The sequence below is a fragment of the Micromesistius poutassou genome, assembly GCF_964030765.1.
Source record: "Micromesistius poutassou genome assembly, contig: SCAFFOLD_5153, whole genome shotgun sequence".
NCBI lineage: Eukaryota > Metazoa > Chordata > Actinopteri > Gadiformes > Gadidae > Micromesistius > Micromesistius poutassou.
Window position 1 is genome coordinate 1 of NW_028179788.1, and position 15136 is coordinate 15136.

The following is a 15136-nucleotide window of genomic DNA, read 5'->3' on the forward strand; positions in this document are numbered from 1 at the left end:
GGAAGTGGCCCACACACTGGGGGGCGGTAAGAGACTCTTACTTTGAAGACAGAGGAGACTATTATTTTGAAGGGCAGAAGAGACTCTTACTTTGAAGACAGAGGAGAAATTATATTTTTAAGGAGCAGTATGAGACTCCTATTTGTTCTTTTCAGACTGAATGACTTTTAACTTCAATGTGGAGACTTATTTCCTCTTTGGGGTTAAATGGTTTGATTCAGATATGTAGTTGTTATTGTGGGGGTATCAGGTTAAATGGTTTGATCCAGATATGTAGTTGTTATTGTGGGGGTATCAGGTTGAATGGTTTGATCCAGATATGTAGGGTTATTGTGGAGTTATTAGGTTAAATGGTTTGATCCAGATATGTAGGGTTATTGTGGGGTATCAGGTTGAATGGTTTGATCCAGATATGTAGTTGTTATTGTGGGTCTATCAGGTTAAATGGTTTGATCCAGATATGTAGGGTTATTGTGGGGTATCAGGTTACATGGTTTGATCCAGATATGTAGGGTTATTGTGGGGTATCAGGTTACATGGTTTGATCCAGATATGTAGGGTTATTGTGGGGGTATCAGGTTAAAGAATGTTAGAAATTAACAGCAGATCAACAGCAGAATAACTCAGTGGAATAGATGCAACACTATCTTGTTATATCAGCATAACAAGTCACTTTAGACTGATTCACCATCATTATTGCTGTGAAAATATCGAATGAGTCCTGAACATTTTGATCTGTAACATGCAGTCCTTGTCATGACCAGCTTCTCCGACCACAAGTTATGAAACAACTAAATATCACAATGTTGATAATTTAACAGGAAATATTGAAATATACATGAAATATTTCCACTGATGTCACCATCCACTAACTGATGTCTTCTGTTGTTTTCTCATTTAGGATCTGCTGCTGTCGAGTGCCAACATAAAATCAAGTGTCATTTGAAGAAGAAGTTCAACAATGTGTCTGAGGGAATCGCTAAAGCAGGACATTCAACACCTCTGAAGGACTTCTACACAGAGATCTTCATCACAGAGAGAGGCAGTGGAGAGGTCAACCAGGAACATGAGGTCAGACTGATTGAAACAGCTTCAAGGAAACCAGCCTTAGAGGAAACACCAATCAGATGTGAGGACATCTTTAAACCCTTACCTGGACAGGATCAACCAATCAGAACAATTATGACAACTGGAGTGGCCGGCATTGGTAAAACCGTCTTAACACACAAGTTCACTCTGGACTGGGCTGAAGGCAAAACCAACCACGACATACACTTCACGTTTCTCCTCACTTTCAGAGAGCTGAATTTACTGAAAGACAAAGAGTTTAGCTTGGTGGAACTTCTTCATCACTTCTTTATTGAGACGAAAGAAGCAGGAATCTGCAGATACGACTGGTTCCAAGTTGTCTTCATCTTGGATGGTCTGGATGAGTGTCGACTTCCTCTGGACTTCCAGAACCCGATCTGGACTGATGTCTCAGAGTCCACCTCGGTGGACGTGCTGCTGACAAACCTCATCAGGGGCGACCTGCTTCCCTCCGCTCGCATCTGGATAACCACACGCCCTGCGGCAGCCAATCAGATCCCTGCTGAGTGTGTTAACATGGTGACAGAGGTGAGAGGGTTCACCGACCCACAGAAGGAGGAGTACTTTAAGAAGAGATTCAGAGAGGAGACGCTGGCCAGCACAATCATCTCCCACATCAAAAAATCACGAAGCCTCCACATCATGTGTCACATCCCAGTCTTCTGTTGGATCACTGCTACAGTTCTGGAGGACTGCTTCAAAACATCCCAGAGAGAAGAAGAGATGCCCAAGACCATGACTCAGATGTACAGCCACATCCTGAAGGTTCAGTCCATACTGGGGGACAGGAAGTACCGTGGGAGAGCTGAAACAGATCCACACTGGAGTTCAGAGAGCAAGAAGATCATTGTTTCTCTGGGAAAACTGGCTTTTAACCAGCTGGAGAAAGGCAACCTGATCTTCTACGAGGCAGACCTGGCAGCGTGTGGCATCGATATCAGAGCAGCCTCAGTGTACTCAGGAGTGTTCACCCAGATCTTTAAAGAGGAGTGTGGGCTGTACCCGGACAAGGTCTTCTGCTTCGTCCATCTGAGCTTCCAGGAGTTTCTGGCTGCCCTTTATGTCTTTAAGCACTTCATAAACACTGGGGTCAATCTGCTCTCACAACAATCAACCTTCTGGAGAGATAAACTCCTCCTCCTCTACCAGCGTGCTGTGGACAAGGCCTTAAAGAGTAAGAACGGACACCTGGACTTGTTCCTCCGCTTCCTCCTGGGCCTCTCTCTGGAGACCAATCAGATTCTCCTACGAGGTCTGCTGGGAAAGACAGGAAGTGGCTCAAATACCAATGAGAAAACAGTGTCTTACATCAAGAAGAAGATAGATGGAGATCTCTCTCCAGAGAGAAGCATCAATCTGTTGCACTGTCTGAATGAGCTGAACGACCGTTCTCTAGTGGAGGAGATCCAACCGTCCCTGACATCAGGAAGACTCTCAGAATATCCCGGTCTCTGTCCTGCGTGGTGGTCAGCTCTGGTCTTCATCTTACTGTCATCAGAAGAGGAGCTGGACGTGTTTGACCTGGAGAAATACTCCAGGACAAACAAGGGTCTTCTGAGGCTGCTGCCAGTGTTCAAAGCCTCCAAAACATATCTGTGAGTTCACTAATAACATGTATTAAAATACACACAACACTATATACATAAAATATAATAATATATATATATAATAATATATGCTAGAATATATAAGTTATTATAACTAACTAAACATATCTGTAGGCTCACTAATAACATGTATAACGTATCATAATATAGAGAAAACTAGAATATAAAAGGTATAATAAAATACAAATCGTATCTGTACGTTCACTAATAACATGTATAACAATACACACAAGATAATATACATAAAACTAGATAATAAAAGTTATAATAACTTTAGAAACATCTCTGTACGTTCAGTGATAACGTATTATATTACACACAAAGTAATTAATACTAGGATATAAAAGCAGTAACAATTTATTTATTTAACATACATACAATAAAATACATACAATCATAACAATCATAAAAGATAAACGATAATAATTAACAATTATGAGCCGAAGGTCTCCGGGGCTATTATAACACTCAAAAAATAAACAAGATTACACTTTTTGCCAGGATTTTTTTGTTTTTATGAGCGGTTTATTCGTTTTTATTAGCGTGACGCGACGACCGTTACGCGCTCCCCAATATCCCGAGTTTGAGATCTCAATCTCGGGATATTGTCCAATATCCAGAGATAGCGAACCAATCAAATTGCTCCATCTGAGGAGGTTCACGTGTAGCATATACTAAATTTAATTATCCAATGTTTTAAACATTAGTTCAACTAAAAACACTTTTCTAATAAAGATGAAGACAATAACTTAATTATGTTAAAAGTAAAAGTTACACAGATGATTAAATTAACATTCATGGATTGAATGTAGTTAAATTAATAAAACATCTCTAATTAAAGTTTTCAACACGTCCTTTTATGTTAACAGTAAAAGATGTAAGTTATTTAATCACAGTTCCTAACATGTTGTGTTTATTGTGTGTGAAGGCTGAATGGCTGCAATCTGTCAGAGACATGCTGTGAAGCTCTGGCCTCAGTTCTCAGCTCCAACTCCTCTAGTCTGAGAGAGCTGGACCTGAGTACCAATGATCTGAAGGATTCAGGAGTGAAGCTGCTCTCTGCTGGACTGGGGAGTCCACACTGTACACTGGAAACTCTCAGGTCAGTTTTACTCAATGGTCAAACACTTACACCACAAGTTCCACATCAGAGGACATTGAACAGATTTACCTCCAGAAAGTTCACTGGTCTAAATAAATAAGTAGAATATGTCGTCTCAGGGCTGAAGACACATTTTCTACTGGCTACAATCTTTTTAATTTGGTGGCAACTGTTGGGAAAAATCAGTCTGTCTAGCTACTTGACCAGAGAAAATGAGACGGAGAGGTGATAAATGCTATCAGCACGAGGGCCTCGGATTTATTGAGTAAAATGGTAAAAGTGATACAGGTACATAAAGCGTGAGAGATCGAATATTTCTAAGTCCCTATCAGCGCTGAGGTCGTCTGGAGCTTCGCCTCCTTGGAAGTTCTGCTTCAGAAGAGTGGGAGATGATCTGTGTGGTATAGTCTTATGCTGTGTTTCTCCTCCTAACGAGGTGTGTGTGCTTAAGGTAGGTGTTTGTGTGTGTCTCTGAGCGCACATCTTGACCTTGAGTCTCTGGGCACTGATACAATTTATGAGTGCTCAGTGTTCCTTCTGACCAGGTGCGATGGGTTCCCAAGGAATATCTTGGGAGTTATGGGTGCTATGTTATCAGTAGACTGGCTCCAGGGTTTGCGAATGTGTGGTGCATTGTCTGAGTCTCTAGCATCTCTCCATGTTGGGACATCCGGCCTCCGGCTCAGGCCTTGACCTGAAGAATAGCTGGTTATATGTGTGTTAGTTTAGAACACGGGTTAACTATATTCGTAATGTACGTATCATGTGGTGTGTTCATAACGTACATATCAAGTGGTGTGCTCATTGGGCTGTTTTTCCCATCACAACCTAAAAAATGTGCACCCCTTTATTAGACGTGAAAATGTCCTTGGTCACCTACCATCCATCTGTGTCCATTCATGTGAACAGATTCACTCACTTTAAAAAGGTTTAAGTTAATGTTTTGAATGCATAGGGGGCAGTGCTTCATTTGAGCCGGAACACGCCAGAGAGAAGACAGAGGGGGGAGAGGGGGGGAGGGACAGAGGGGGGGAGGGAGGGAGAGAGGGGGGAGTGGGACAGAGGGGGGGAGGGATGGGGAGGGAGGGAGAGAGAGGGAGGAGGGGGAGGGAGGGGGGGGGAGAGGGACAGAGGGGGGAGGGGGGAGAGGGAGGGAGGGGGAGAGGGACAGGGGGGGAGGGACAGAGGGGGGAGAGGGACGGAGGGAGGGGGAAAGACAACGAAAACATACATAATAGTAGAATATAAAAGTTATGATAACGTAGAAAACATCTTTTGAGGTTAACTTATAACATCTCAATATACACAACGTTATATTGTGTAACCATAACTAACCCTACTACACACTACAATATGATACGAATCAACCAATCAAATCACTCAACAAGCAGCAACGGTCATCATCACTTACGCAAATGAAAAATATGATTTCATAGTTCAGTTTTGGAACATATAAGTCAGTTCGATGTCTTCATATAATAATATATATATATATATATATATATATATTTAAGCAATAGATCACGACAGGATGTGATATGTTCTCATTATACCACAGTTTAACTGTGGTATAATGAGCACATTTCACTGACTGAAGTGATCTATTGCTTTTATAAAACGGTTACGTAATTATGGCGAAATGAAAGTCATAGACACCCTCAATTTTGAAAAAGCGAGAAAGTCGGAAAAGCATTTTTTTTAACGAATACAAAAAATTTGTCCCTCCTGGCTGCCTGCAAAGTGTACGGCGGTTGCTATGCAACACACGGTAGCGTCCTTCAGGGAGAAGGCTAGAGACGGTAGCTCGGTTCACCGGCAATTTAGCCTACTATGGAGTTCACTCACCGTGTGCCTATTGCTTTACAACATTTCCACCCTCTGCATCAATCAACATGTTTTTAGGCTTCAGTGAACTATGCTATTGCTTTTATATATAAATAAACAACAGTTAGAGTTAGTGTGTGTGTGTGTGTGTGTGTGTGTGTGTGTGTGTGTGTGTGTGTGTGTGTGTGTGTGTGTGTGTGTGTGTGTGTGTGTGTGTGTTCACATAAAGTCTCTCAGGGTCGTGTGGAGTGTGGGCCACCAGAGTTGTAAACTCTCTCACCTTGGGCTCCCGTCTGGTCGTTCCCGTGCTGCTCGCCACATTATTATTAAATAAGCCTTTTGTTCGCTGAATGGTTTAAAACATATTTTAACGTGGCACTGCTTTTCAGAGTCATTCGTGGTGAACGCTAAATGATAGGTCTTATCGTAACCCTCAAGTACAACATCATACAATAAATTACAATACATGAGTTCACAGCTGCACGCGTATATAGAAAATGTTTTTTTATTTTTATGTTCCACCTTTCCTGCTGTCTGTCCCAGACCGTAGTCGAGGAGCACAGGGGAGACGTTCCCTCCAGGGCCGATGTTCTCTCGGGGGTAACACCCTTCACTTTGACCGGCAATGTCATTAGTGTTCATTACTTCACTAAACTAACACACGCTACCGCTCGCTCTCCTCGCTCGTCCACTCACACACCCACACCCACACACACACACACACACACACTGCCATTCTCGCGCACACTAGGCCTGCACGATATGAGGAAAATCTGCGATGTGCGATACCATTGTTCAATATTGCGATGACGATATGACTTGCGATAAATAAACTGGGCCCCTCCGATTAACCCATGAGACCCTCTGAAAGCCTCAAAAGCAAAATTTGAAGGGGGTCTCAAATTTCGTCCAAAAAAAAATATATTAACATTATATAAACATTTATTCACGAATATGTTATATTTTTTGCCAAGCGGAGCCAGCCAGTCCTGTGCGCGTATGCAAATTAGCCATGTGCGCCAAACAGAAGAAGGGCCCTATCTTGCGCCCGGTGCAATTGACTTTCTACACCGACGCATGTGTCGTTGCTAGTTTGCACCCGGCGCAAAGCTGATTTCCCCCCGCAGCAACCAGGCACCACTACACTTGTGCGGCGAAAAGCAGGGGCGTGTTCCGGCGCAAATTATACTTGGTGCTATTTTAGTGATCTAAAAAATGCGCCAATGCAATTGCGCCACTGACGGAAAAATACCTGGTCTATAGCGGATAGCGCAGTTGTTGTTGCTATTTTGACGTGCCATGGCAGGTCGGAACTAGCCTACGCTTACACACACGTAGGCTATACACAGCACAAACATGCAAACTATTAACCTGATTTAAATATTATGATGTCAAAGATTATTCATATGTGTGAAACTGCATAGAAATAGCGTGTGGATTGTGGAAACATTTTTTTTTCCATAGGGCTGCATGAATGAAGTATAGTAGGCTATGCCATGCGTTAAAATAATAATAGCCTAATAACAATACTACATTCGAGCAAAGTAGGCCTATATTCCAGGCTTCCAAAACAAAATCTAGTTTTAGGGTAAATGATTGGTTAAATGATTTGGGAAAGAACAGCTGATACAGCGGTAAGTTGTAGTAGGCCTACTTTTAAATCAATGCATCTGCAAACACCGTACAGCAAACACATATGTTCTTGACCCAGACATCGTGTACAAGCCCATTACTTTTAGGATTGATGAGTATTTGATCGTGAGAAAACAGTTTTACCGCGAGTGAGAGTTTAAAAGAATGAATGAATGCGGGTGATGCTTGGTGCGCGTGTGTGTGCGCGCCCATCTGTCTAAACACACGCAAATTAAACACGGAACGCATAATGCAGTCCATGGCGATGTATATTAACAGGGGGACACATGCATATTATGAACACAAGTCGATAATGACGATACGATAACGGATATCAGATAACGATAATGTATACAATACTGGTAACAAACGATGTTTGTTAATGTATTGCCGCATATCATTAAATAGACCCACAGGACCGCGTCCGCATATCATATGTTTTAAGTTGTCTTTGCCGCAATTTACATGACGAATCAGTGTTTCTGAAGTTGGAGAAGAAAACGCTATTCCATGTGTTAATTATGTATATTATTTGGCCATAAACTGAGCCATTTGAAGTTTGAAATTCACGTGGTCATGCATCTGTCTCAGCGGAGAATGCAAACGCGCTGTCAAAATATCAACTCGCCAAGTCAAAATGCGCTGGCTCTTAAAGGGGATGGGAGATGCCACTCTCAAAAAGCTCATTTATCAAAGCTCAAAGCTCATTTATCTCTCCGTCATAATAGCAACAGCGCCATAGAACCGCGCTTGAGGCAGAACTTTTTCCGGATTCCGCCTACGAAAAACATAGTCGCGACCGGGGAACATAGGACCCGGGGAACATAGGTATGCTCCCGCCGATGGCTAGCTGGGGCTTCATCTGATTGGCCAAATGGTGTGAATGCATGGCGCATGTATCCAGGGCTCCATCTGATAGGTCAAATGTTCGCATGCTGAGTGTGAATGCATGGCGCGTGTAAATAAAATGATTTTTCTTATTCATCGCGTTTCAGGCATCTTTTGCGATGTGTTAACCGCGCATGTTCATATCGCGATGACGATGAAAATACGATTTATCGGTCAGCCCTAGCGCACACACATACGCTAACTCTCGTAACAATTGTTATTGACAACAGTTAGCTGAACATTATAGGGTCCCGTCCTTCCACTCCCTGTTTTCTCAGTTAAACACAGAAATCAACTACATTTGTCCCAGTGTTTGTTAGATGTGAAATGAAGCCAAAAAATACGCTCTCTTCCTTTAATGCAGTCGTTCGCGACGCCTTTCTTGTTTGTCGTTTCTTCTATTTGTCTCTAACTCATGCTCCAATCTTTCATCGATCGATGCGGATGTTGTGGATTCAACGGAATATATGATGCATCGCTGCAGCAACATTTAAGATGATCGCGATGAGTTCTGCCCGTTCTGCCTCCATGCTGTCTGCAGTCAAACCAAAACAAACCAAGACCTTACGTCATATCCCGCCCCTTTCAAGCCCACCCCCCTAAACCAGCCGGAGATTCTACTGATGTCTGAGCGACACCGATGTCCGCATTTCAGAGAAAAGACGGAGGTCATATGTGAAAACGGCTTATGATTAAAAAGTGAAATTAATATACAGAATGAGTCTCAAACACTACAAAAATACATTTTACAGTCAATGTTGAATAAACATAAGGATCTAATGTATTGACTAGTATATATTAGATTTAATTAATAAAACATCTCTAATTATAGTTTTAACACGTCCTTTTATGTTAACAGTAAAAGATGTAAGATATTTTAATCCCAGTTCCTGTGTGTGTGTGAAGGCTGGATCGCTGTCGTCTGTCAGAGACATGCTGTGAAGCTCTGGCCTCAGTTCTCAGCTCCAACTCCTCTAGTCTGAGAGAGCTGGACCTGAGTACCAATGATCTGCAGGATTCAGGAGTGAAGCTGCTCTCTGCTGGACTGGGGAGTCCACACTGTACACTGGAAACTCTCAGGTCAGTTTTACTCAACGGTCAAACACTTACAGAGGGGGGGAGGGACAGAGGGTGGGATGACACATGTGCACGAGTACACAAGAAAAAAAAAATCATCCGTGCCGCGAAGCGGTTTTCTATTTAAGCAATAGATCACGACAGGCTGTGAAATGTTCTCATTATACCACAGTTAAGGGGCGTTGTCCGTCCCTCCGCTGCACGTCGGGACGGACAACGCCCCTTAACTGTGGTGTAATGAGCACATTTCACTGACTGAAGTGATCTATTGCTTTTATAAAACGGTTACGTAAGTATGGCGAAATGAAAGTCATAGACCCCCTCAATTTTGAAAAAGCGAGCTTGGTAGCTCGGTTCGCCGGCAATTTAGCCTACTATCGAGTTCACTCACCGTGTGCCTATTGCTTTACAACATTTCCACCCTCTCCATCAATCAACATATTTTTAGGCTTCAGTGAACTATGCTATTGCTTTTATATATAAATAAACAACAGTTCAAGTTAGGCGTGGAGTGATACTGAACTCTGTAAACTGAACGGGTGTCATAGCTGTGTGTATACGCTCATTATACAACAGTTGGGAACCAATCAGATCACTTGATTTAAGCCACCCGTTTTCTATTATCTCTCATATCACTGTGGGGGGAGTTGGCATATTGGCGCCCCCTCCGGCTGCAGGCGCCCTGCTCGCTGAGAAGGTGCCGTCAGAGAAGCTGTATGAGAAGTAGTGGTGGCTCGTTCACGAACAAATCAGTTTGAACGAACAACTCTTTAAAACGAACCAACCAACCTGATTCGCCGCTCTCGTTCGTCGTCGTTCGTCTCGTTCGTTCTCCGAGGCTCGACTCCCAGCTCCACCCACTAGTCGCTGAGTCGCGCTGAGTCGCCGTTCGTTCACTGACTGTGTTTAGCGGTGAAGACTCGAGGACTGAGAAGTCACGAGAGTCAGCCGGGCAACAACATCCCGATTCTAACCATGAAGCGCTCCTCAGCTAAAAGGAACTTAGTTAATGTTGTGTTGATTGATGACCGTTTGCACCATTGCACGATCGTGATTCGTTTGAGAATGAGAACGAGGGAGGAGCCGAGTCTGACCGACTCAGTGACTGAGAATCATGATTCACCGCTACCGGAAACGCGAACGAACGAATGAACGAACGAACGACTCTTCTTGGCGAACTGACCGACGCGAACTGATTCATTCAAACGAATCATGAAATCCACCACTAGTGAGAAGGGGAAAGGGGAGGGGGGGGGAGAGTTCACCTCTGGGTCTCCATAACGGACAAGGGGGGGACGGGGGTCCACTGTTAGCGGATTGAAATCCTTATTGCAGCCTGCAGGGTTATGTGATCAACATACAGAGGAACGCGGTCGCTGAGCTGCCCCAACATGAGACGTTAAACTCAGCTAGAACCGCCGCCCACCACGTCCACCATCATCCAAAACGTGATGTCAACAGACCAACAATAGTCTGAAAGCCTACAGAGACTATAGATAGTTAATGTGACGATCACGTTATTAAAAATAGACTTGGAGCAATGATTTACAAACTATCTTTTTGGGAGCATGCTTTTACAAGTAGTTCGCCGCCCCACCTGCCCATATGGACGGCCCGGTACAGAGCAACACTCTAATGGAATGAGTGGCTCAAGTCAGGCACACCTCGAATTTCTTTGGGGGGGGGGGGGGGGGGGCGCTCGGAGGGGGTCTCACCCGGGGTGTAATTCAATGTAGAACCTACCATCCATCTGTGTCCATTCATGTGAACAGATTCACTCACTTTAAAAAGGTTTAAGTTAATGTTTTGAATGCATAGGGGGCAGTGCTTCATTTGAGCCGGAACACGCCGGAACATGTTCCAGCACCTCCTGGGTCACTGAAAAATGAATCGCCTAAATGAAAAAAAACAATTACTGTTTGTGTGTTGAGTGTGGTTTTCTGTCTAGTTAGTCTTTATTCCCTGTTGAAGTTCCACTAAAATCTAGTGTTTGCATTTTAGGTTTGAGGTGAAAGATGGTAAAAAATTTGCACCCCTTTACCCTTTTTTTACACTACTCTAAAACTTTACAGATTTAATGATCAAACAGTTAACTTCCACATCAGAGGACGTTGAAAAGATTTACCTCCAGAAAAGTAATAGTTCACACACACGTGTGTGTGTGTGTGTGTGTGTGTGTGTGTGTGTGTGTGTGTGTGTGTGTGTGTGTGTGTGTGTGTGTGTGTGTGTGTGTGTGCAGGTTGTCTGGCTGCCTGGTCACACAGGAAGGCTGTGCTTCTCTGGCCTCAGCTCTGAGCTCCAACCCCTCCCATCTGAGAGAGCTGGACCTGAGCTACAATCACCCAGGAGACTCTGGAGCTGCGCTGCTCTCTGCTGGACTGGAGGATCTACGCTGGAGACTGGACACTCTCAGGTATGGAGAGGACAGCTCACCACTCAGGGACAAAGTCTCCTACAGGGATTCAAGCCGCTGCTAGATGAAGCGGTTTGAAAAGGCAGCTGTCACTCATGTTGTGTAGAACGTGATGAGACAGCAGATGATGAAGGTGAATGTTTCAACATGCTGCTCTCACTTTGTTCCCCCCCCAGTGTGGAGCACGGTGGAGTGTGGAGGCTGAAACCAGCTCTAAAGAAGTGTAAGTGTCTGTTTGATTCATCACAACACACACTCACTATTGGGATGGAAAGTCCATCCACACAGCAGGAGGTGACGTCCGCTCATTCACATGTGGACTTGTGTATCCGTATGTGTAGCTATGTTTGCCTGTGTTGATGTGTGTCTAGTATGTTTGTGTAGGTGTGTGTACGTATGTGTACATGTCTATGTACTGTATGTATGAACCAGGTCTATGGTACCAACAGTTAGTTTCCAGCCTGTATGTGAGCTCAGCTGGTTCAGTCTGTTGTTTACACAGGTGGATCACAATGGATGTGTATTGGAACCTTTCAAAGTTGAATATCTTGAAAAGTTTAACTTAGTATAACTTAGATATTACAGAGGATTAATCAGCTCATCGTGATGAACGTTTTGATGTATAATATGTGTATGTTGTGTAAATATTGCGGGAGTAGATTCAGTGTATACATTTTTCATTGTTTTGACTGGTACAACCACTCACACACACATGGGATTTACATTTACGTTTAACTTAAAACATCTTATAAACAATATGCACTACTATTTCTAAAGCTATAGCACACTAGTCCACTATAGTAGCTATCATCTGATATGATTTAGTCTTTCTATGTTCATTTTTGTAGAGAAGATGAACGTGAAACAGGAAGAACAGTACTAGTGATGATGATGATGATGATGATGATGATGATGAAGATGCAGAAGGGTTCAGTAGCTCATCATGTCTTGTTCTCCGTCAGATGCCTGTGAACTCACACTGGACCCAAACACAGCCCACAGACGACTCTCTCTGTCTGAGGACAACAGAAAGGTGACGGTGGTCAGAGAGGACCAGTCGTATCCGGATCACCCAGAGAGATTTGACTACTGGGAGCAGGTGTTGTGTAGAGAGGCTCTGACTGGCCGCTGTTACTGGGAGGTAGAGAGGAAAGGAAGTGTTGGTATAGCAGTGACATACAGAGGAATCACAAGGAGAGGACAGGGTGGTGACAGCCTGCTTGGAGGGAACAACAAGTCCTGGAGGCTTGATTGTTATGATGATGGTTACTCTGTCCGGTACAACGATAGACAGACAGCCATACGTCTCCCCCCCGCTGGCTCTACCAGAGTAGGAGTGTATCTGGACCGGCCTGCTGGCACTCTGTCCTTCTACAGAGTGTCCCCAGGTGGAGGAGGGTCCTCAGACACACTGACACACATCCACACCTTCAGGACCTCCTTCACCCAGGAGGACCTCCTCCCTGGGTTTGGGTTCTCTTGGTTCTCTCCATCTTTAGGTTCCTCAGCGTCTCTGTGTGAGTTATAGTCTCTCGCTCTCTCTCTCCTCATCCCTCTGTCTGAGGACACACGTGAACACAAACACGCATATATGAACACACACTCATATATGAACACACACACTTGCATTTATTAACAGACACGCACGCATATATTAACACATGTACATATAATAACACACACACACAAACACACATACACACGCATAAACACACACACATAAACGCACACACACATGCATATATAAACCCACAAATATACAGACACACACACAGTAACACGCGCACACACAGACACGTATAAACACACTCGCTCACGCACACACGTGTACGTTTTTCTTGGGCTTCTGAAAGTTGATCTTGATAAACCCTGAAAGGAAGAGACTTTAAGATCTTACATAAGGTTAACTAAGCAGGTTTTACAAAGACTATTTCTAACATCAAATGTATTTTAAATATTGATCGATGGCTAATCTAAACATGTTTATATTACAATATTTTGTATATTTTCAGACATTAACAGTTTCATACAAAAGGGCTCTGATAGATTATTTTAATAAGCCAAATATGGAACCTGATTTAAAGCAGATTTAATATTATATTCATAATGCAAGCGGTCTGGGAAAGGCTATTGATCATGTTGTGATGACTTTAAACTGAGTATTGATTCCTTGTGTTCTGTTGGGAACAACACAGCAGAACATGTTCAGTTATTAAAGATATGTGCACACCTGTTTATGATTAGTAATGTCTGCTGCTTCTATTGTTTGAGTCCTTGTGTTTATTGTGTATGTAACTGGTTAATAAAGCATAATGGTGATAAACAACAGTGGAGCCACTGAATGTTCTCATGTGTTCAGCAGAGGATCAGTTCACACTTTAAGGTCGGGGGTTCACTGAATAAAAAGCACAACAGAGGCTTCGTCTACACAGCATTAATAATCAGGATACCAGCAAGTGCATTTCCACATCAGACTCATACGCCCGATGCAGAACATGGAGAGAGTTCTAGAAGCGAGCCGACAGGAAACAGACCCCGGCTGCTGGCGTCTCTCCAGAGACGAGCCTTGCAGGCTGGTTGATGCACCGCCTCCCCGTCTAACAGGACCCTGAGCCTCCACGTTGAAGCACACAGAGGTGTGTGTTTGAGGCGCTGGTGCTGAGCTGCAGAGGAGGAACCTCTCCTTCTCTGGGTGTGTGTGAGAGGGCCCATGCAGGCCACCGTACCACAGAGTCAGACCAGGACCCGTTTCATGAAGGTCATCAGTCACACCACGAGGTGACCCTCTGTGTTTGTGATTCTAGGGCAGGGGTGGGCAACAGTTTTAGTCTGAGGGCCACAGTTACTTTGGCAAAGTAAGCGGAGGGCCACACTTTGGACGATTGCAATTAAACATAGTTACACGATTAAATGGGACAAATTAATTAAGTGCAAATTATGTATTAGCTACTTTACAGTTGCCTCGACTTTGCCAGCCTATTTCAAGGCCTCACATTTATTTTTGCTAAGCCTATCTGACCTTGGCTACTCCAAGGTTACAATAACTGGATTTACTTTCAAGGATTGATTTACTACACTACCCTGCATATTGTTCAACTGTCATTCATACCAGCTGTAGCTCTTCAAGATAGATAACTATTAACAAAACTGTAAATGTATGTGTGCAGGTCACATTAACATACAGACTTAAGGCAGACTTGGAATTATCAAATTGAATTGAGGCTACCAGAGGGAGACCTTCATCACTGAATCACCATCACTGCCTATCCAGCTGATTTCAGTTGTGATAATTCATTTTTTTGTAATTTCTTTCACATATTTAATTTAAATATTTTATGAAATAGAACACAATTTAAGTGCAGATCAACTTCATCACACTTATGTCAGTTTGAAAGATATAAAAGGGCAACATGGAAGTCAACTTTTCTCTTTTTTTGCTGCACTCATTTTGACATTGTTAATGCCGCCCAGCCGTTTTGAATTTGTTACTTTGAGGCAGGCGCA

The 15136-nt window shown here is 43.4% G+C and overlaps 1 protein-coding gene across 1 annotated transcript; it reads left to right on the top strand.

Moving 5' to 3' along the window:
* Positions 1-901: 901 nt before the first annotated feature.
* Positions 902-13952, top strand: LOC311371482 (NLR family CARD domain-containing protein 3-like; the record flags this gene model as incomplete). The annotated part of the gene is made up of 6 exons (XM_084489526.1): positions 902-2684; positions 3625-3798; positions 9049-9222; positions 11459-11632; positions 11809-11855; positions 12595-13952. Coding segments are annotated over 6 exons (2918 nt in total), but the record flags the coding sequence as incomplete, so codon positions are not given.
* Between the last annotated feature and the right edge of the window lie 1184 nt (positions 13953-15136).